General features: G+C 39.4%; 1 protein-coding gene across 2 annotated transcripts in view; it reads left to right on the top strand.

Moving 5' to 3' along the window:
* SNCAIP (synuclein alpha interacting protein) overlaps positions 1-22,445 on the top strand; it is a gene marked incomplete at both ends in the record, with an annotated part of 55,333 nt that overhangs the window by 24,481 nt on the left and 8,407 nt on the right. For both annotated transcript variants that reach the window (XM_082335445.1, XM_082335446.1), the window contains 4 exons: positions 1,849-1,962; positions 7,204-7,329; positions 11,324-11,493; positions 20,765-20,857. In XM_082335445.1, the coding sequence (XP_082191571.1) occupies positions 1,849-1,962; positions 7,204-7,329; positions 11,324-11,493; positions 20,765-20,857 (503 nt within the window). The remainder of the gene's footprint in view (positions 1-1,848; positions 1,963-7,203; positions 7,330-11,323; positions 11,494-20,764; positions 20,858-22,445) is intronic.

Raw genomic sequence — 22,445 nt, 5'->3', positions numbered from 1 at the left:
TGCTGAGGCTCAAGTGTTTCTCATGATGACCTGCATGACTGGACTTGTCCTGGATCATTCCTAAGTTTTGTGAGAGCCTTAAAGTAATCTGGCATAGCTAAACTTCGTAGCCCTTGATCCGTACTCCCAAAGTGTTTTTGCACACTGATAGAATGGACTTTATTCTTCTTGCTCTTTCTTTATACCATTGTGACTCCCATAATGTTATGCCATGTGGGATGTGCACCTGTGTTCCACAAGAATGTATGTATCATATGTATCAGAATGGAAGAAAACTTGTATGCAAGAACATAAATTTCCACGGAAGGGAATTTCAACAATTTAGTGATAATGCATAACATTTCCCAGTAAGGAATTAATTAATTAAAACTAATTCTTTCGATTCATGACTTCTTTCTGACCTTGGGCTAGAGAATGAAAATGGAGTGATGATTTATGGCCAGTCACACTGTCATATTGATAGTTTATTTTAACTAACTGTGGAGAAATCTTTTCCACATTAGCAAAGTTATCTTATGTAGAAGGTACTTAATTTTATTAATTCTTTACCTTAATTTTAAAAATACAAAAACATTTTACTCTGTTGTGATACAAAGGAAGACAAAATACAAAATTATTAGTTAGTCATGCTTACTAATATTTGAACCCAAATATGATGAGGAGGATTTTTCTAGAGTAAAGAGAATACAAGTAGTTTCATTGTTTTACTTCCTTACTGAAATTGAGAGATATACAGGAAAGTAAGTAAGGTAAAATGGTGCGCATTTTTGTTTATATACATACATTAAAAAAGGAAGGAATAAGGCAAATATCAAATTCATTTTATTCCAATTTTTCTTTCTCCCATATAATTTTAAAAGGGCTAATATTTATTACATTCCTCTCCTTGTTTTTATAAAAATAAAACTGAAACTTGAAAGGGATATTTCTTTCCTTCTCATGATAGCCTTTTCCATTTTATGCACACAAACAGCTTTTTATGTTATGTATGTTGACCTCTGTGAGGTTTTGACTGAGCAATTGAAATACTTGTTTCAGCTATAAAGAATATAATAGCCTTTATGAACATGAGAGTTGAAAAATGAAGTAAGAGCAGGCCAGAATGTAGGTCATGCCAAACTGCGTTGCCAAGGTACCATCGCTGAAAAGGGGCTGCAGCAAGAGAAGCTACTAAAAACTCTTGCCTTTACACTGGGCCACAAGCATGCTCTGAAGAAAATGTTCATCTGTTTCCACAGCATCTACATCCCACTTCACAGTAACTTGCAAGCTACTGGGAGTGTGCATAGCAGCTTGGGAATCTTGAGACTAGGCTGTAAGAGGTGTTCAGGGCAAGAACCACCTCCTTGTTTGTGTTTGAACAGTATCTGTTACAGATAGATCCTAATCCATGAGGATTAGGTGTTCAGATACTACATACATAGGAATAACTTAGGAAGCATGCATTTAATTAGTGATCAATGAAGACTTGAGTTTGTAGGGAAACTGTTCACTCTGCTCCAGCAAATCATCTCATTTAGTCGTTAAGCCTTACTGTATGAGTTATGGAAAAAGAACTATGGTTTTGCTCTGAACAATCTGAGAGTAGGGGCTAGATTGTGTATGTAAGACTATTTGACTGCCACTTTCACATTTCCCATTTCACTGTAATCAATAGCCAAACTATAATTGATCCAGGACAGCAAGATAAACAAGTGCATTACATGAGAGTAGATTAAAAAAACACATTTTCGAACAAACTGGAATTTCATAACATTTTAATAATTCTGATAACCTTTTCCCTGTTTGTAGATATGTTTAGAACTGAAAGAACTGGAATTTACATTTTTTTTTTTTTAATTTGTTTAGAATGGTCAGCTGGAGTGCGTTCGGTGGATGGTAAGCGAAACAGAAGCTATTGCAGAATTAAGTTGCTCAAAAGACCACCCAAGCCTTATTCATTATGCAGGTTGCTATGGCCAGGTATGACTTTCACTTACTTTTTCAAATAGATTATTTAGATGCTTATACAAGAATTTCAATTTTAAGCATCTTTATCATTTTGTGGCTTTTAATTACAGGTGTTCTTAATTAGTTCAAATATAGCAAAGTCTTTTCCCGCTTAATCTGTGTATTTTTTTCAGTATTTTCCCTCTTAAGTCTTTTTTTTTTTTTTTTAAAAGCTTTAAGTTATGGCTAAGAGAAGATTAGATGGCATATTAGGCCAGCCTATCAGTCCCAAGAACATCTAGGGAGATTGGCTGTCATGATCCCTAGGGGACTCCTAAGACACATCAGAAAATCATCAAACATTTTGGGATAGTTCACATTCTCTTTCCAGGAGAGACTAATCTCAAAAAATTTTGGCAAATTGTGACAATTCAGGAATTCAGTATATTGGCAGTGAAGTGTGGTGAAACTTGAACATCATCTGTCTAGCTCTAGCCAGTTTTATTGAGAATTACATACAAAAATATGTTGTAAACCAATCCTGTTCAACACCTAACTTATCTATAAATCTTATGATGAGAAACCACAGAAGTACAGCATTTTGGTGCTTTGCTAATGTCTGGGGAAACATATACCACTTAATCACACCACATTCTCTTCCCACAAAGTCTGTTTTTCCTAGATAGACCTTGCAATAACCCCTCTTCAAAGGACCTTCTCCAGGATCTGCTACACAAGGAAGAGTGATCAGTTATTCTTCTCTAATCTCTTTGGCAGATGGGCCACTTTATCACTCAGTTTCTTCAACAGACATTAAGGATAAATGCAGAAAACCCACTATTTTTGTGCTAATGCTTTTTTTCTTGTACTTGTTAAGAGAGAACAAGCAAAATGTACCCACTAACAAAATTATCTTTCTCTTTCCTGTACAAGTGTGGTTGTCTCATTCCATGCCATACAATTATTGTGGCGTATTTCTGCTGTTAACTGATCCTGTCCAAGCATGAATTTAGTGGAGAGGGAGGGAAAGAGAGAGGGCAGGTTTGGAAGGCTATGGAGCTGAAGTCTACCCTTTCTCCTGCTGTTTCCATAGGCACACAGACACCCTTGTTTTCATACTATGTAAAGACCTCCATTGCCTTTTCTCCACTCACCTACTATATTACTCGTGCAAGTTAGGACCCTGCTGGATATACTGATTGATTGTGTCCCGCTTTCCGTAGCAAGCTTGGCATGTAAACCTAGCACTGAATACAGGGAGGCTGGGAGCCAGATCAGAACTGGATTCAAGAAAGGCATGTTTGATACTGGGAAGAAAAAGTTTGGAAGAGAAAGTTTCATGTGAACTTACATTCGTATCGTCAGTTCATTAGCCTAATTTTTTCCTCATCTCTAAAGATATTTTTACAAACTAAATCCAGTGAAGCTTTGGTTTTTTTCAGTGAACTATGCTGTCTACTGCCAGGAACAGATCTGGCACACTTTATCTAGATTCTTTTCAGAGCAGGACGGAAGCTCTACCAGTTAAGAAACACTGGCTACAATCAGCCACTCATGAAATTTAAAAAGGTGATATTTAAATTGCAGCCAAATTTTCTTAGTTAGCTGAATGCCAAAGAAAGTTCACATGTAATGTCAATTATCTTTTTTTTTTAATAATCCATAAACATCTTGCAAACACGAGGGAATGTTGAGGTTGAAGGGATGCCAGACTATCTTACCCAACTGTGTTAAGAAGAAAAAAGTTTTGAGAAATTCAAATGCATCGTTGGCGCTATCCTCGAAGCTTTAATTTGTTTTACCATTACTTACACGAGAGATAATCCATGTAAACACTGGTCTTGGCAGAATTACAAGAGTAATATTTTTACAAGGAAGACCTGTTATTGAATCATTTTCTAAAAGAGTCAGTCCATCCATTGTTTCCCCAGGCATTAAGCATGCGCACCATATTTTTCTTCAATAAATATAATTTAGAATGGGCAGCAAAAGGGAGTTTGTAGCAAAGCTCCTATGCCACAGTCATGGCATGACTCCAGAGACATCTCAACGATATTATATTTGTCCAATGAGAGAGGGCCCACGTAAGTTCATCTGATGGAAGAGGAGAAAAGCTTAAAGTTAACCTGTATCCTGGTCAGCATACCTCCTAGCAAGGGCTTCTTTAAACATGGGATTATGCAAGAAGCAACCATGGTTGTTGGCAGGCCTCTCCATGCCAAGGATAAGTCATGCGTACATGGGAGATTGTGTACCAGCTGTGTCTGGCACAGTCACCATTTGACAGGAAGGAGATGGTGGTGCATTCCAAGGTGCACTTAGTAGGTTCTCACTAAAAGCTTCACAGGGCTGTAATTTCTTCACAACACAGATGCTATGGTAGCACGGACTGCACAGGTAAGAGGCAGAGGGTGGGGAATGCCAAGGATTTGTTGCCTCTGAGCTCCAGAATGTCTAGGGAGACTTTGGGGAACCAGAGCTACAGCATGACTGAGGACCTGGAAGGGGTTCTGTGCACCACTTGGCAGTGGTGTAGTGCCGGAGAGCGCAGTGGGGAGGAGTGTGTGACATTCAGATATGCAAATGCCTAACAGCACACCTTTTTTGCACCTCAGGATGTTTGCCTTCCTGTCTAACATCATTTTTGCAAGGATAATGTGTTGTTTTCACTCACTCCTACTCCTCTACTGTGAAGGGATACTGGGAATTTAATTAATATCAAGTGATGGGGCTAGGATTAGTTGTAGAGTCAGTACTCTTCACCATGCTAATCCTTCCATTTGTAGTCCATTTAATGATTTAACTGGTCTTTGTTAGTTGTTCTTTCTGCTCCAAAAGCCAGCTGATGGAGCCAGAGTCTGCAGCCTGTCCCAAAACAGAAATTACGTATTGTGACATTTTCCCAGAATCTTTTTTTAGGGAGGTTTGAATTATTTTAGGTCTAGAATATGCCAGAGGGATGTTAACCACTGCTACAACATAAGACCATGGTAGGTCTTAAAATTAGCAGATATACTGAATAATTCGTCAGTTTGTGATACATAAAAAATATGAGATGATTTTCCATTATCTTAATCTCATTAATTTTTTTATTACCCTTTATTTTGTGTGTGTAAGTTGAGCTGATAACTATAAACCTATCGCTAAGAACACTTTTCTTCCAAATACGTAATGTGAGTGTTACTAAAGTGATATAAGATATATTTTTATTTATGTTTTCATTTTTCCTAGATGTAAGTGAAGAAAATAATTGTTTTCTTTTTTTTTTTTTTTTTTTGTCAAGGATACATTTGTTAAAAAACATAGTCATTTGAGAGAAACACGAACTGTTTGAGTAGGCCCCTTGTGCCTGTGATTAGTTGATGCACAGACAGTGTTAAGTACAGATGATTGCATTTAACCATCCAGACACTTGATTTCCGTGTTGATAAGATAAATGACTAGAAAGCATCATTTGCTCCATGCTGATTGCAATCATAAAATTACAGAACATGCTTCACATTCTGGTCCCTATTATGTTCCAAAGAAATATATCATTTCAAAGCTATAGTTGTCTTCCAGTGCTGCAGAGGAGTTTTGCTAAAATATTTTTCTTTTAATTATTAAAACATAAGGGCAATTCATAGGAGTAGTGTAATCCTTCTTCACTGCTGGCCAACACCACAGGCATCTCAAGAAACTGCTGAAAAGTATTTTAAAAGGGATATGTGATCTGAAGTCATCTCTCCATGCTGGCTGTCAGCTGGCTTGGGCATTCAGCCAAGAAGAAGTAAAAATACCTATCCCTTCACCCTGTAATAAAAACAAAACTGGTGTTAAAGTGGAAATATGAAAAAGATAAGTTCCAGACAGACTAGCCCTCTGAAGTAGTAAGCAGAGATCCAGGTGCTTGAATGCACAGAATCGTTTGGAGGACACCTAAAAGAGTCTGAGGATCCATCTCCTTTTCCTTGACATTAAAATTTCTGTGGTACTTTTATACAAAAAAAAGGTTTATACCCAAGGTTCCTAGCTAGAATTTCCTTTCCTCCTTTTTATGAGGAAAGGACATGCTTTCAGTACTGATATATTTAGGTACACTTCACTCTTACAGACCCACATATCTAACTGTGGGCGATTATGTACTTTTGTATCACTGAAACTACTGAAGTACTGCAGGTTAAGTCTGTGCATCGGTGTTTGCCACACCAGTGCTAGAATCTACAAAGCCCTTTTGAACTAGAGCTCCTAGCCAGTATAATGCATGATAGATATCAATGGAAGATAATAAAAAATACATGTTTAAATAAAAAAGTTTTAAGGTAGAAAGTAATTTATTCTTTTCAGCTATCAGATGCAAAAACTGGGAGTACAGCTATAGTCAGCTATCCTTTAATGGACCTCACTTTTTTATGTAATCTATAGATTTATTCTAGATTTTCAATATGCATCACATTCAGCAGGGCACAATGAAATTTATGAGAGGCATGGAAGGTTTCTAGAGAGAAGAAAAATTTTGTAAATAAACCTTCTGGGGAAAATAAGAAATAAAATAAGCTTAGTGCATATATATAAACTCTCCATTGTTAGAAAACAATACCCATATAAATGTGTATTACACCTGCATACACACACAAAAAGCAATGTTAAAAAGAATTAAGTTGGCGCCTCAGTTTTGGCTTCCAGACTTTCACTTGCAAGTTTTGTGGTCCAGGTCTCCCCATCCTTCCCAACACGCCTGCACACATACAAATGGTCCATTAGTTAATACACTGAGAGCTCAGGATAGAGAGATTTCCCAGTTTTAGTTGTGTTGCTTCTCCTCTTGCACAACAGCCCAGAGCCGGGGCATGATGATAGATCTGAAGAATCTAACTGCTCAGCTCTGTGATCTGCACATACTCCTGTTTTAATTTTCCAAAGAGGGTTGTGAAGTTTCACCAAATTTCACAAGCTTTTCAGATTGACACACAGGCTGTTTTGCCTCAAGTCTACTCTCCAACATACAGCCATGCATGCTTTTTAATGTACAATTTCTCAGAATGTGTTACAGAACTCATATTTTTCCTATTATGTCTTTTTTATAAAACAAGTAAAATATATCGGCTTATCTCCTTGAAAAAAAAAAGACAGAGGCAGACCCGTGATACACTAAGACCTACAAAGTCAAGAGAAACTGAAAACGAGGAACTATTGGACAGTATTAGTAACAGATGACAGTACCAGTGTTCCTCTAGTACATTTAGCTTTTCATTATTTCTTATCTTTTGTGACATCTCTTTCCCCCTCCCCCAGGAGAAAATACTTCTGTGGCTTCTTCAGTTTATGCAGGAACAAGGGATTTCACTGGATGAAGTTGACCAGGATGGAAATACTGCTGTTCACATAGCTGCTCAACATGGCTATCTAGGATGCATACAGGTAGAGTGTTAGCTATATCAGAAACCTCTTTACATCAAACTTGAATGACAACAACCATTAAAATGATTACAGAAACAAGTGGGATTAATTATTGATACATTAAAATATACTAGAAGGAAGAATTTTAAACCAGTCGGACTCAGAATGAAATACTGAAAAGCTCTGGGGTTTGGGTTCTATTCTCAATTATGCTATTGTTAGCCTCAAGTAACTGTTGTATTGCAAGAAGAAAGCATGATTATATTGTTTATACATCAGCAGCTAATGTATATGTTTTTGCATTACAGAAGGGCAGCCAATGTAGATACGCATACTCTTCTTACTGTTCTGGTATTTTCCTTCTGTTTCTTTTTCCAATGAATAGTTGTAGCTCTCCAGTTTAGGGGAAGTCTAATAGATAAGTTTCTTCTATGCTGAAGGATTTCTGCCTTGAGTAAACCATCCTTTCCAGACTTGTAATCTTTGAATGTATCTATCTATGCTAAACAATCCAGCATGATGGTGATTTCTAACTAGTTCTTAATGAGTCAGCTTAGCCACTGAAAGCAATATAGTTCTGTTGTATAGAGCTGCTGAAAAGGGTAGTTTGTTCTGCTGAGAAGGCTTACACAGCTACACTACTTTTGTGAGCCAGATCTGAATAACTCAGTTTGGATACCTCTGTACAGTACCAGTGTTCAATGCAGACATACCAAAAAGCTGTAGGGTTGAACTGGATGGCTAGGTGAAGCATCTGAACTTCGCGTTGAATTGCAGGTGTACCCTCTGTCCATCAAAGTTACTAGAAACATTAGTCACAGGAGTGCATTTCAGTATTTGGTGTTGTCGTCACTTTGAGTGAAAGCTGTTTGGAGAAGAAATAATGATAAAATTATTCCAAGAGGTAGCAGAAAGGTATTTAAGAAATAAATGAGTCATTGGAGAAGAACAGATAAAAGAATAAATAACCACATGGCAGAAAGGCAAGAAATAGAAATCAAAGTGATCAAGTCAAGTAGGGGAGGAAAAGATGCCTAAGAAGGAGTAGTACTTCTCAGAGGCTAAGGACTCATATATATATATCATTAAACATGTTAATCCTGTTACCACACATGATCCACAGCACCTCTTAGGCCACTGCAAATACAGAAGATTTGTATTAATTCAACCTTAAAAGAAAAACAGCTAGTCAATTCTCATTAGCTAACCTCTTCAGAGGGCTAAATATATTTGTGCACACTGCTATGTTGAATCAGATGCATAGCTGCTTATTATTATTATAGCAGTGTATTTATATATCTGGACACAGAGAAGACATAACTCCATAAAAGCCAGTTTGAGAGTCTCACACAATAAAAAACAGATGACGGTTGAGCTGAATGAATAGACTTGAAAAGAACACAGTCAAATAAATTTGGAGGACATGACCGTCTCTGCATTTTCTCATTGATAGGGCATGTCTTTCTGTTAAAGATGTCAGGAATGGACAAACTCTTGTGACAATAAAAGAAACAAATCATCACATCCATGTTAATATTTTTTTTATTATTTATTTTTTTATTATTTTCTTTTTATTATTCTATTGTAGATAATTGCTATGATCAGCTGGAAAAAAGTTGATAGAAGAAACGCTTATGACTTACTAGTGGGGAGAACCATTGTGGTAGGGTGTGTGCTTAGGGTTGCTAACTCAACAGTGCCTCATCAAGATGTACAATGCATTTGAAGGAGAAATGAGAGCAGATGATTTTGAACAGAGTGGTGACATCTGCAGGCTTTTTTCATGGACAAAACTGAACCAAAAAGAGAATAGCCCTGCTTTCCCCATGAAGAATGAAACTCAATAAATGGCTTAGAATTTTCAAGATTATTTTGTTGTAGATAAATGAAAAAATCAACAAGTAAGTGTTTTTTGTTGAAGTGAAGCCATGAGAAATAAATCATGAAAATATCTAATGACAACAAAAATATACAATGTTAGTAATGTCACCTCATTAACATCTCATAGTCTTAAGTGCAGTTGATGTTTTGTTGTGCTGTGAAAAAAAATAAGCCCTCTGCCCAGGGAGCTTATAGTCTAATTTAAAACAATGTACAGTGAATGATCTGGTAAAAAGAAAGAAGTGATAAAGGAGGCAGGGAGATTATAAATAATAGTACAAAAGATGGTGGGTCACAAGCTGTCAGTGATTCCCCAGCCCTCTGATTCACTGTGGTTATGAGCAAGTGACACTCCTATCATGTTCCAAATGATAAGATTGCTTTCTGCAGGGTCATAACTCTCCCTTCTTGATCTTCTTTATTGGCAAATTATACCAAATTTATTGACATGAGATGCAGTGCAAGACTATTCATAAGTTTCCTTTCTGTATAGATTTAGCAGACCAGACAGACCACTGTTCCTCTTTTCTGTCAGCAGATGCAGAGGTCTCTGTGCCTGTTGTTCTGAGTCAACAAGGCCACTCCAGTCCTTGGTGGCTTACCAGCTCTGCTTGGATAAGTCAACCAAGAGCTCAGCCACGCAATTCCTCTTCTCTGTGTGTATGTGTAATGTTAACAATACTGTAGTTTTTGGATGCATTATGATTTTGTTCAGAATTTTTTCCAAAGTGCTATCAGCAATGTATGTCTGAACATTGCTGAGAATATTTTGGTCCTATTCTAGGCTCTCCAGTAAAGCGAATCATGCATAACACTATCACAAACAGATCAGAAGGAGTGAAGGTTTGGTCTCAATTCTTGCTCCAGTTATTGGATGTCTTAAGGTCAACCTGACACAACTTCTTTTGCCCTTATAACACTATGGATTCAAGTCCCAGAGGTAACTCAAGTGTCATGCTCACAACCTGGACAGTTCTCCAGCAACAAGCTAGGGTTCTCTGCTAGTGCTGTGAGTAACACGGGGGTGTACATCAGAGTATGAGCCATTATTTTTCTTAAAGAGTAAAAGCTGACACATATTTGAGTATCTCTTTAAAAGAAAATAGGAAGTAACCAAGCAAGTGCAAAGCAATGAGACTTCTTTCAGCATTAAAAAAAACAAACGAACAAAAAAACCAAATCCCCAAAAAACTCAACCAGATTGAAAAAGTCATTGTACAGATTTCTTTCTGCAAAAAGAAATTTGTGCCTGTCTGACCTAAAGGAGTTGTTGGAAAGTATCTTCCATACTTTTCATATCCAAACATCACTTCGCTAAGGAATCAGGACATTGAGACTGCTGCATTGAGTGTTTTAAACTCAGGGATTCTGCTGTGGTAGCAAATTGAGAGCTAAACCACAAAAAGAGTCAGCAAATATTGTAGCAAAGACATTCCTAAAATGAGATTCTAAGGGTGTATTGCAATGCCTTGCAGTGCGGAGATCGCAAGAACAGCAGATACCAGACCTGGTAAGCCATCACAGCTCGTCACCACACCCTATAAACTGGCTAGCAATGTGTTCATGCTGCCCTGGACCCTGACATTATCTAGCACAGATGTCCTTTGAATTGCACTTGCTTGTGTCTTCTTTTCTAGGTCTACCATACGCAAAGTTAGCACAATGTTCAGTAATGCATAGACAGGTGCATCTGCAAAGGTTTATTACTGTGGCTCAATAGATGCCTAAATGTAAGTCCTCTGTTTTCATTTGGTGGTCTCACTCACTGTTTGAATGCTACAAGTCATGCTATGTTGTACAAACAAATGAACAGAAAACAAATTAATTAAGTAGAACTGCAAGGGAAGTTCAACAGGAAAGAAGAATATAGTCTTTTTATAGTTCTTCTGAATGACAGCTCACTCTTGTGTGTTATCCTTGCATGTGAGTGACAGATTTTAGTGGTATGTGTTTTGAGTTCAAACTGCATACAGACTTGTCAGTGACTGATTTTTAAAAATGATTGGCTTAGACCAGCATTTTCAAGCATTTTATTCAGGGGTCCTTTGCATCCAGCCATTCTTGTGGTTGACCAGAAGTCACAGCAGAGACTTACACTTCCAGGTGTCAATGTTTTCTTTTTGTGTTTTTACAGACATTGGTTGAATATGGAGCAAATGTCACCATGCAAAACCACATGGGAGAGAAACCCTCACAAAGTGCTGAGCGACACGGGCACACCATGTGTTCCCGCTACTTAGTGGTTGTGGAGACATGTATGTCATTGGCCTCTCAGGTTGTGAAACTAACTAAGCAGCTGAAAGAGTAAGTGTTTCATTATTAGCAAAGGGGTCATTCTTAAAACAACACCCTACTTTGTCTTCAATTTATTAGCAGTGTCTGTTTTCTGCTTCCTATATATGATATTTTCAAGTCATATTGCTACCTTATTTCTCCACTCTTTCCTGCTCTCAAGCATTTGACTCTTCACCTTTAGCAGCTCAGTTTATGGCAGTTTGCTGTGAACATAGATGAAGGGAGTGGGAGTGGAAAAGGGTATGTATGAAGCGATCCGGTCCCATTCCCCTTTGCATACCTTGGGATCACATCATTGCTGATCATAATTTCTGTTATCATAGCATGCTTTTATATACAGTGAGTGGCTCTTCCCAGTTACAGTGCTGGGTGTTGATGTTGGGAGGAATAATGGAAATAGTAGTTGGAGCGGGTTTTTTGGACTTGGAAGGTCACCAAAGCCCACAGTGGCTACTCAGGAAATATCTTACATTCTGTTCTTTCTTCATAGGAGCAGGTTTTAATATTTTAGTATGGTGTGCTGGTTTTGGCTGGGATAGAGTTAATTTTTTTATAGTAGCTAGTATGGGGCTATGTTTTGGATTTGTTCTGAAAACAGTGTTGATAACACAGGGATGTTTTAGGTACTGCTGAGCAGTGCTTACACAGAGTCAAGGCCTTTTCTGCTTCTCACCCCACCGCACCAGCGAGTAGGCTGGGAGTGCACAAGAATTTGGGAGGGGACACAGCTGGGACAGCTGACCCCAATTGACCAAAGGGCTGTTCCATACCGTATGACATCATGCTCAGGATATTAAGCTAGGGGAGGAAGAAGGAAAAGGGAGACGTTCAGAGTGATAGCATTTGTCTTCCATACGTGATGGAGCCCTGCTTTCCTGGGGATGGCTGAACACCTGCCTGCCGATGGGAAGTAGTGAATAAAATCCTTGTTTTGCTTTGCTTGCATGCACGGCTTTTGCTTTACCTATTAAACTGTCTTTATCTCAACCCACAAGTTTTCTCACTTTTACTCTTCTGATTCTCTCCCCCATACCACCAGGGAGGATTGAGTGAGTGGCTGTGTGGTGCTTAGTTGCTGGCTGGGGCTAAACCGAGATATATGTGTTTTAATAAAGGTTCTGTAAAGACCCTGTTATTTTGAAACATGAATTTGTGCCATTGCTGGCTTTTATTGTAGGTGCAGTTACTGTGACTTAGCATGTCAATAGGCTCATAATACCAGACTCTTAGAAACCATCAGCACTGACCTAACGTTGTTCTATGATCAAGAGCTTGTCAGCTACCACAAGCCATGAAAATGGCTTCTAACAATCCCATGTTTAGAGGATACCATATCATTTTATGCAAGCAGCATGTGGGTAATTGTACTGGGTATAAATTACAAGACTCTGTTATCAGGCAAGCTGCAGGGATGGCCTCTGTGAGAACAGGTGCCCTTTGCCAGACACAACTAGTTCCAGCCAGCTCTGCAACAGACCCACTGCAGGACACAGCTAAGCCCATCAACCAAGTTGGTCACACCTCTGTGAAAACATTTGAGAAAGGGCATAAAATGCCAGAGAGGAGGAGGGAACAGAAGAGTGACAAACAGAGGGAACAGCAAGGTCAGAAGAGCAGGAAGTGCACGATGCAGGCATGCGCCCAAAGGGACTGTGGCCCATGGAGTACCCATGCTAGAACAGGTAAGCCCCTTGAAAGGACTGCAGCCCGTGGATAAGCTCACACCAGAGCTGGTGCTTCCTGCAATGGACTGCAGCCTGTAAAGGACCCACACTAGAGCACAGGAAAAAGTGAAAAGGAAGGAGCAGTAGAAGGAAACTGCTATGCACGAACCCTGACCTGTGCTGCTCATTGCCTCGCTGAAAAGACTGGGTGTAACCTGCAGTGGTGACAAGAGGGGAAGAGAGGTGTCTGGAGTGAAGCCTGAGAATGGGGGAGAAGAGAGGCTTGGAGTGCAGATGAACCTGGTAGTGAAGTTGAGCCTGGAAAAGGGGAGGATAGGTGTTTTAAATGTCTGTCCTTTTTTGTTTCCCAATACATGAATCAATAATGAAATATTTATGCTAATTGGCAATGAATTAAGTTAAATTCCTCAAGTGGAGTCTCTTTTGCCCATGACAGTAATTGATAAGTGATCTCCCTGTCTTTATCTTGACCAACAAGCTTTTTTGCCTTTGCTCTTCCTATTTTCTGCCCCCATCCCACTGAGGAATAGGGGGAGTGAGAGACTGGCTGTGTGGGTGCTTGGCTGCCAGCTGGGGCCAACCCATTACAGTGATGATACAATTTTTAGTTTCAAACTGGATGTCTTGAAAATAAGGGTAAAAATTATCTGTATTGTTAATTCACCTTTTTGGTATAATCCGGTATCTATTTCATACTGTTTTTACAGCAAAAGGAGTGTGTAGTAGCAGTCCTCTCTGTCATTACAGAGTAACTTCCTGCATTTGAAGTATGCTTATTTTTATGTTTGTACCTCTAAGTTTTATATTATAAAGGCATTTTCTTTTTGTGATATCTTCACTCTTCTTTTACATTTATACTCTCATAAATACAAACAGTGAACCAAGGATTATAATTTTGACAGTTTTCATAATTTTACAGTCTAACACTGTTCACTGGACATTTCAAAGTACCAGGTGTTTTGTAGTTGGTTCATTTGCTGAGGAATACTAAAATACATAAATCAGCTGATATAAAGGAAAAAAAAACGCAGAATGTAGGGTATTTCCCGAGTAGCCTGCATTGGTACCTGGGTCATCTCAATATATAGTGAAATTTATTTTCCCCATAACTCGGCAAAAAAGAATGCACACACACCAGCAAGTAGAAATGGCAACCATAGATTCTCCATGTTTCCGGTCTCTTCAGTGCTCACCCAGTACTTGATATAAATGTTACCTGTCATATGGAAAAGAATGACTTGTTATGTCAGTCAGCAGGCTGTTTACCCCCATAGAAATGGTCTAGTTCTGACTTTCATGACAAAAGCATTAACACTTTCCCAAGTCTCCCCACTGTGATCTCACAGACTGCATGCATAGGAAGTCATTTAAATGATTCTTATCTAGCTCCTGATGGGTTCCTTTACTTGTCTCAGCTGGAATGAAATCTGCTTCCCTTCAGCAGCCTATTTTTTCAGGCTTCAGATTTAGCTCCAGTAAGCGCAGCAGCAGCCTTTTCTTCCTCTCCTACACAGAAGACTCTTCTTCCTCTTGTGCAACCCTGTTGCAGTTTACTGAGGCAGTGAAATATTCTATTTTCTGCTTGAAAGAAGAGCTTCTGCATGGCTATTTGGTCTGCAAGCCTCAGGCTGTGAGTGGCTCTGATATAGAAGCAATGGACCATGTTCAGAAGCCCATGCTCAGGAGCCAGAGGGGATGATGGAAGACTTGCCCTGTTTTGCAGCCCCAACCTGCATAAAAATCCAAGGATGGTATGAAGTATGTGCCTGGGGCAGCTTCTCAAGGGGCCTTACCTCTAGCATAGCAAGAGAATTCATTGCCTAAAACACCTCTGAAGATCCTGAAAGCATGGGGCAACAGATGGCAACAGATGGAAGTCCAGATTACAGTCTAAGTCACTTCAAACTGCTATTACATAGGAATAGCTCCAACTTGGGCAGCTGAGTTGGCTTTCCTGTATTTTCTCCACCTACTTCTGCTGGTGTTAATGGACATTGTTCTAGAGACAGAGGAGTTGTGATTACATCATGATGGATTACTTGAATGGTCCATATCAACACAGAAAGCCCTTATGTGCTTCCCAGCCTTCCCTCAGCTGCTGTAAACATGAGTTGATCATGCAATCTTCTTTTATTCTGGGTCCTTTATTAGCCTGGGATAAGAGCCTCTCTCTGATAACACTGTATGTCCCTAACCACAGGAAGATTGGAATGGTTGATATTGTGCAAGAACAGCAGTGCAGAAACTGTCTTAGACTAGCACCTAGCAAGACCTATCTTCAGAAGTACTTAAGCCAAAGAGGAAGTACCACCTTTCATTCTCTTTTCATGTGCTCTTCCAGTCATCAAGGCAACACAGAGCAGTTCTAGAGAGAAGTTATCCCAATCTGTCACACTCTTTGGAGCCATTCCTGAAAAAAAGGCACAAAACCAAAACAATAAAATCGCATTTTGCCAGTCTTCACATCTTTCAGCTCTTTGATCCAAAGTAGCTCAGATGACAGAGTACATCAATACCTTTTGAGTTGGGTCTAAGTCTCCATTCAGAGAAAAAATCCTTTCTATTTGAAAGAAGGAAATAAGTGATAACTACAAATGTTCCATCGAATCTTCACAAGAGGATTAACCGAGACTTTTCCCCAAAAGGGGGAAGGAACCAAGCAATTCTTTCTATAGGTAAAAAGGAAAGCGGCCCACAAAAACTGCTGTTACTGGCTTCAGAAATGTATGCTTTTGTTTGTATCTCTTGCTAATTATAGAAGTTGTGTCAATCCAGTAGGACTTTCTGAACTAAACAAAATGCTTAGGACAGTCACAAAAGTTTCTCGCAGAGTCTACACAAAATATTGGCTTTCATGTCACTTCCCGAGGTCTCTATGAGTCTTACAGTCTTAGTTATTCCCTCACTGATGTCATCCGTCTAAAAAAAACTTAGTTGCCAGTGTAGAAAATTCTTACCTGCACAAATACATGGTTTCTAGCACTGATGACATTAGCAGTAATGACTTGTATTGTTTGGACTTTCCTGGCCTGAAGAGACCAAGTCAGAACTAATGACATAAAATGAATGCTTCCCTAGACTTCTTTTACAATGCTGCTTGACAACAGACCATTCTACCTGCATTCCTAAAGGGTTGCACTGTCCTATGTTTATGAACCTGGATCATAGAATCATAGAATCGTTTAGGTTGGAATAGACCTTTAAGATCATCAAGTCCAACCGTTAAGCTAGCACTGCCAAGTCCACCACTAAACCATGTCCCTAAGCACCACATCTACAAGTCTTCTGAATACCTCCAGGGATGGTACCCCCAGCTGGTACCCCCAGCTTCCCTGGGCAGCCTGTTCCAGTGCCTGACTACCCTTTCAGTGGAGAAATTTTTCCTAACATCCAATCTAAGCCTCTCCTGGCACAACTTGAGGCCATTTCCTCTCGTCCTATCACTTGCTACTTGGCAGAAGAGACCAACTCCTACCTCGCTACAACCTCCTTTTGGGTAGTTGTAGAGAGCAATAAGGTTGGTCTCTCCTCAGCCGCCTTTTCTGCAGGCTAAACAACCCCAGATCCCTCAGACGTTTCTCATAACACTTGTGCTCTAGACCCTTCACCAGCTTCATTGCCCTTCTTTGGACACGCTCCAGCACCTCAATGTCCTTTTTGTAGTGAGGGGCCCAAAACTGAGCACAGTACTCGAGGTGCGGCCTCACCAGTGCCCAGTACAGGGAGACAATCACTTCCCTAGTCCTGCTGGCCACACTATTTCTGATACAAGCCAGGATGCTGTTGACCCTCATGGCCACCTGGGCACACTGCCAGCTCATATTCAGCCAGCTGTCGACCAGCACCCTCAGGTCCTTTTCCGCTCTCCAGCCACTCTTCCCCAAGCCTGTAGCATTGCATGGGGTTGTTGTGACCCAAGTGCAGGATGTGAAAATCAATTAATGAATGAGACACTTGTTGATCTTTTTGATACACTATCAAGCCAAAATCTCTGGCAAGGCAAAGATCAAAGCAAACCATGAGTCAAAAGATGAAGATGAGAAAGTAGTGAGTATCCTCTGTTGCCACCAGTTTTCTGTGTTCTGTAAACAAAATCCATAATTTTCCTGAAACTTCATAGGAATAGCAGTAAGAATAGCTGAATAAAAAATTATTGTAGTGGTATGGTAAGGTCTGTGCAAGTTGCTGTTTGGGTTTTTTTGGGGGGGTGGTGGTGGTTTGGGGTTTTTTTTTGTTGTTGGTTTGGTTTATTTTGTGGTAGTAAGTGTTATATAGATGTATAGCAAGAAACTGAGTATAAACTTTACAATGTTCATCTCTTTTTTACTTAGTTAAGCTGTTCCATTTTCTGCTTTGTAGAGTGGCCATTCTTGTTTTATTTGAAACAAAATGGAGAAGTAAGGCAACATAGTATGAAAGATAACTTCAGTAGAGCCCAGGGCCTGAGCCTGTTCCCTGTTCAGTTGCTGAGCTCCCTGATTTCATTAGGAGGTAGCTGCGGTCCACAATTGTCTAAGTAAACAGAGAAGGGTCCTTACCTATTACTTACTGGGAACATTGTCTAAACTAAGACCTTCAGAATTTGGGCATTAAATATAATAAAGTAAGTAGACCCTCTTACCCTGGAAGCTACAGTGATTTTGTCTCCTAAATCAATCTGGTTTTAATACTTAACAATATTGTTATGCCAAGAAGTTCTGATCCCTTGTTTTCAATGTTATCTTAGATATATATGTGTGCATTATGTATCTTTAGGGATAGTGCTGGCAAGATGTGTGCGTTTCTGTGAGCTATTTACTAATTAGTTAAACCGTAAAAATGGAGGAAACTTTAATTCTTTCAGCACAATAAAATGTTTAAGTGGAATGAGAACATTAACTCAGCAGAAGAGGTGTCAGAGATTTCCATTAAATCTAAAAGCATAAGAAGCTGTTAGCTACATTATTTAGATATTTAGAAATAGAAGCTGAAGGAAGCATAAAAGGCAAATAAAACAGATACATTGCATCACAATCTTAATCTCAAATGAAAATTTCCCTGGCTCTTAAAAGAGAGTATCTGGGGAGTCGCAAAATAAGCCAATGTTGACAGATGGTAGGAGTAATTTTAAAATAGTCTAAGGAAGTGTGTAGGCAAGAGGAAGAAAGATGGAAAATTAAAAGAAGAAAGGATCTACATAAAGCATGGTTGTATTGTAAAATGCGATGGCAAGGCAGTATGTCAAGACCCCACCTTTATTTCTGTAGCACTTTTCAGATCCACTCTGATATGGTAAAAGTAAAACGTTTGTTTTCTGCCAGCCCTGCAAGTACAACCCTTAGTCTAAAAAGTCATCTGGATTCTTTCTGGCTTTGACATTGCCAGTTGTAAAGACTGCATTTGGAACTCAGCTAACTCTTCTGCTGATGGCATGCAAGCTAGGAAAGAGTCCAGCTCACTGGCAGAGAACTGTATTAGTTCTGCAGATCCAATAAGAATAAAAGTACTAAAAACATATTACTTCTACAGCAACAGAAGCAGAGCCTGAGAGAAACAGATAAAAAGTCATTTTCACATGGTCATTTGATCAGGACCAGGAAATAAAACCAAATGCACTAATTGTATTCCAGCTGAAAGATAGCCTATGCACAGTAACAAAAGCAGTGTAGCTCACAACACCACACTGAAAGTGATAGACTGTAGTAGGTTCAGCAGTACTGAGTATAAGGTGGGTGCAGAGCACAGGTAGGACCTTTGGTAAGGTTTGGCAGCAAGCAGGCCTCTCCCCTGAATACATCAGAGGTCATATTTAGCTCCATCCTGCAGCTGAAGAAGATTGGACCAATTCTTCCCAGTGGGCAAAGGCTCCTCTTTGAGTTCATTTGCAGACAGAAAAGGAGAGAGCAGTTGTCTGAGCTATCGTTTAGCTGAGTAAAAGCCATCCACCAAATGTAGGAAATGGTTTCTTAATCCATACTTTTCCTCTTCCTTTACACAAACAAGTAAAAACAAAGTGGCCCTAAGTTTGCTCTGCCATAGCTTTGTTTCTGGACTATTATTTCCTGTGACTCACTCAGTTCCAAAGAACTGCTGCTTATGATCCCACACTTGTCCTTATATGAAGTGGTGTCCCTCAGGGGCCCGTACTGGGGCCAGTGCTGTTTAATATCTTCATCAATGACATAGACAGCGGGATTGAGTGCACCCTCAGCAAGTTTGCAGATGACACCAAGCTGAGCAGTGCAGCTGACACGCCTGAGGGATGGGATGCCATCCAGAGGGACCTGGACAAGCTTCAGAAGTGGACCTGTGTGAACCTCATGAGGTTCAACAAGGCCAAGTGCAAGGTCCTGCACCTGGGTCGGGGCAATCCCAGGTATCAGTACAGGCTGGGGGATGAAGGGATTGAGAGCAGCCCTGAGGAGAAGGACTTGGGGATACTGGTAGATGAAAAGCTGGACATGAGCCAACAATGTGCTCTCGCAGCCCAGAAAGCCAACTGTATCCTAGGCTGCATCAAAAGAAGCGTGGCCAGCAGGTTGAGGGAGGTGATTCTGCCCCTCTACTCTGCTCTGGTGAGACCCTACCTGCAGTACTGTGTCCAGCTCTGGAGCCCTCAGCACAGGAAGGACATGGAGCTGTTGGAGCGGGTCCAGAGGAGGGCCACAAAAATGATGAGAGGGATGGAACACCTCTGATATGAAGAAAGGCTGAAAGAGCTGGGGTTGTTCAGCCTGGAGAAGAGAAGGCTTCAGGGATACCTTATTGCAGCCTTTCAATACTTAAAGGGGGCCTACAAGAAAGATCGGGATAGTGGTTTTAGCAAGGCCTGCTGCTACAGGACAAGGGGTAATGGTTTTAAACTAAAGGAAGGTAGATTTAGACTAAACACAAGGAAGAAATTTTTCACGATGAGGGTGGTGAAACACTGGAATAGGTTGCCCGGAGAGGTGGTAGATGCCCCATCCTTGGAAACATTCAAGGACAGGCTGGATGGGGCTCTGAGCAACCTGATCTAGTTGAAGATGTCCCTGCCAATTGCAGGGGGATTGGACTAGGTGACCTTTAAAGGTCCCTTCCATCCCAAACCATTCTATGATTCTATGATTCTATGACGCTATAAAGTATTATACTTTATAATCTCTATATAATTATAAATTATAAATTAGAAATTATAATTATAATTATATATAGTATGTATTATATTATTATATATATTATATATTATATATTATATTATATATAATTATAATTATAATTATATATAAATATACAATTATATATAAATATAATTTATATATAAATTATAATTTATAATTATAATTTATAATTATACTTTATAATTTATTAATCTATCTTAATAATCTCTGACAAGTAAGCATCTCTCAGTTGGACTTGTACAGTGATCACAGAATGCTCACAGGGATTCAGAGACAAGTACGGACTCCCTTTTTATGCTATTATTTATAATTTCTCTTTTTATTTACTATGTAAGATATAGGTGAAGTATATTCTTTTTTGAATATAAAGTTGAATGGGTAGTATCAGTTATCCTGTAGCTTACTAATGCTGACAGTTTTACAATTCAAGGTAAACGGTCTTATATTTTCTTGCAGGCAGACAGTGGAACGTGTGACATTACAGAACCAACTCCAGCAGCTTTTAGAGGTCCAGCGGTCAGAGGGCAAGTCACTGCCCACATCCCCTAGGTAAGGTGACTGGGATTGTGCTGCAGTCTGGATTTGCACAGTTTCATGGTACACTGGTTATCAGGAGAAGCTGTGACCTGTCTAAATAGTAGATGTGTTCTGTAAAGTAAATGTGTTTTTCTACCTTGTGGGCTTGAGGCTGAGCTTCTAGAATTTGACAGTGTGTAATGTTGTATAAATATTGGAAGTTTTGAGTATGAAAAAAATAGTCCCTGTTTCCCAACAGAGTGAAAATCAGATTTACAGTGGAATAGAATATATTTTGTATTAGATGAATAGCAGAGGATCCTAGAAACTCCTGGGAAAGTTGTAAAGTTTGACCTTATGGTGGTCCACCGTACATTACTGTCAGCAGGAATTCATAAAGCTAGTTACCAACAAAACCTGCTTTCAGATTAATAAGACTCCTTACACTCATTAAATCTTTTGCCTGCAGTAGCTTGCATAAAAAGTCAAAACTCCAGAAATTTTATGATTGTTTACATATTGTGTCAGAAGTCCCAGAAATAGACACATACTGAGTAACATTAAAGAGGAGGAAAGTAAAGACAGAGGACTGGATTTGGAGTCTCCTCTCTGACTTCTGCCATGGACTTCCAGTGTGATGCATGGAAGTCAAGCAAACAAATGAGTTCTCTCTGAAGAAGACTTGGAAAGGAATTAAGTAACTCACATGCAAATAGGACTTGGTTTATCCTGACCCTGTAATTCAGTTTCCTCTCTGGAACACATATACAGCGCTTCTCATTGTTTCAGAGTTGTTAGGGAGCTACATATGCATTAAAGTATAAAGCCAGCATAAAAGCTTCTGCAGGCATTGATGGTCAGAACTTTGGGTCATCAAGTATGAACTTGTAGGATCAGTGACTGCTTTTTTTCCATTCTCACAGAATCTCAAGTGCTTTTCTGGACAAGCATTCCGTGTCCCTGAGTTTCATGTGTCAGTGTTTCAAACAAGTGCAAATAGTTACAGAAGTAGATAACAAAGACATTGGGATTGGAGATGCATTTGTGTAAAGGAACTTCAGCTAAGAAAGGCAGTTAACTCCAAACTCCTGCTGAAGTAGAAAACCACACTGGAAAGAGTTGTTTTGTCCTTTTTTTAAGAATCATGGTCTTTGTCTTCCCTGTCTGCCAGCTCAACAGGGAAATGGGACCAAAAGCTGTCTTTCAGCTCATTTGGTTTCTGGGATATTTGCTAACTGGTCTTTTGAAGTGGTCTCGCATCTGAGTACTGGTGAGCACCAGGACTGTTTTACTTTCATTATCAGATAAGATCAGGTGAGATCATATCTCTCATCATTCATTATTCCTGTAAAAGGGTAGGTTTCAAAATGTTTTTAGTTAAGTGAGCAAGTCTGAAAAGGATACTCTATTATGTAAAATTTTATTTAATTGTTGGCTATTACCTTTCCTTCCAGCTGGAACTCACTTGTGGATATTATCATCCTCCAAGGAGCCAGCAGCTGATCTACGAGAACCTATTCCTTTTACTAGGAATGTCTATTGTAGATACATGCATATTCTTCAGTGTCTCTTTCAGTTTGCCACAGGAGAAAAAGTGCAAAATGAATTGAAGATGAGGTGG

The sequence above is a fragment of the Platalea leucorodia genome (assembly GCF_965183815.1).
Source record: "Platalea leucorodia genome assembly, chromosome: Z".
NCBI classification, from domain to species: domain Eukaryota; kingdom Metazoa; phylum Chordata; class Aves; order Pelecaniformes; family Threskiornithidae; genus Platalea; species Platalea leucorodia.
The sequence above is the reverse complement of the archived record's forward strand: the minus strand, read 5'-3'. Positions and strand labels throughout refer to the sequence as shown.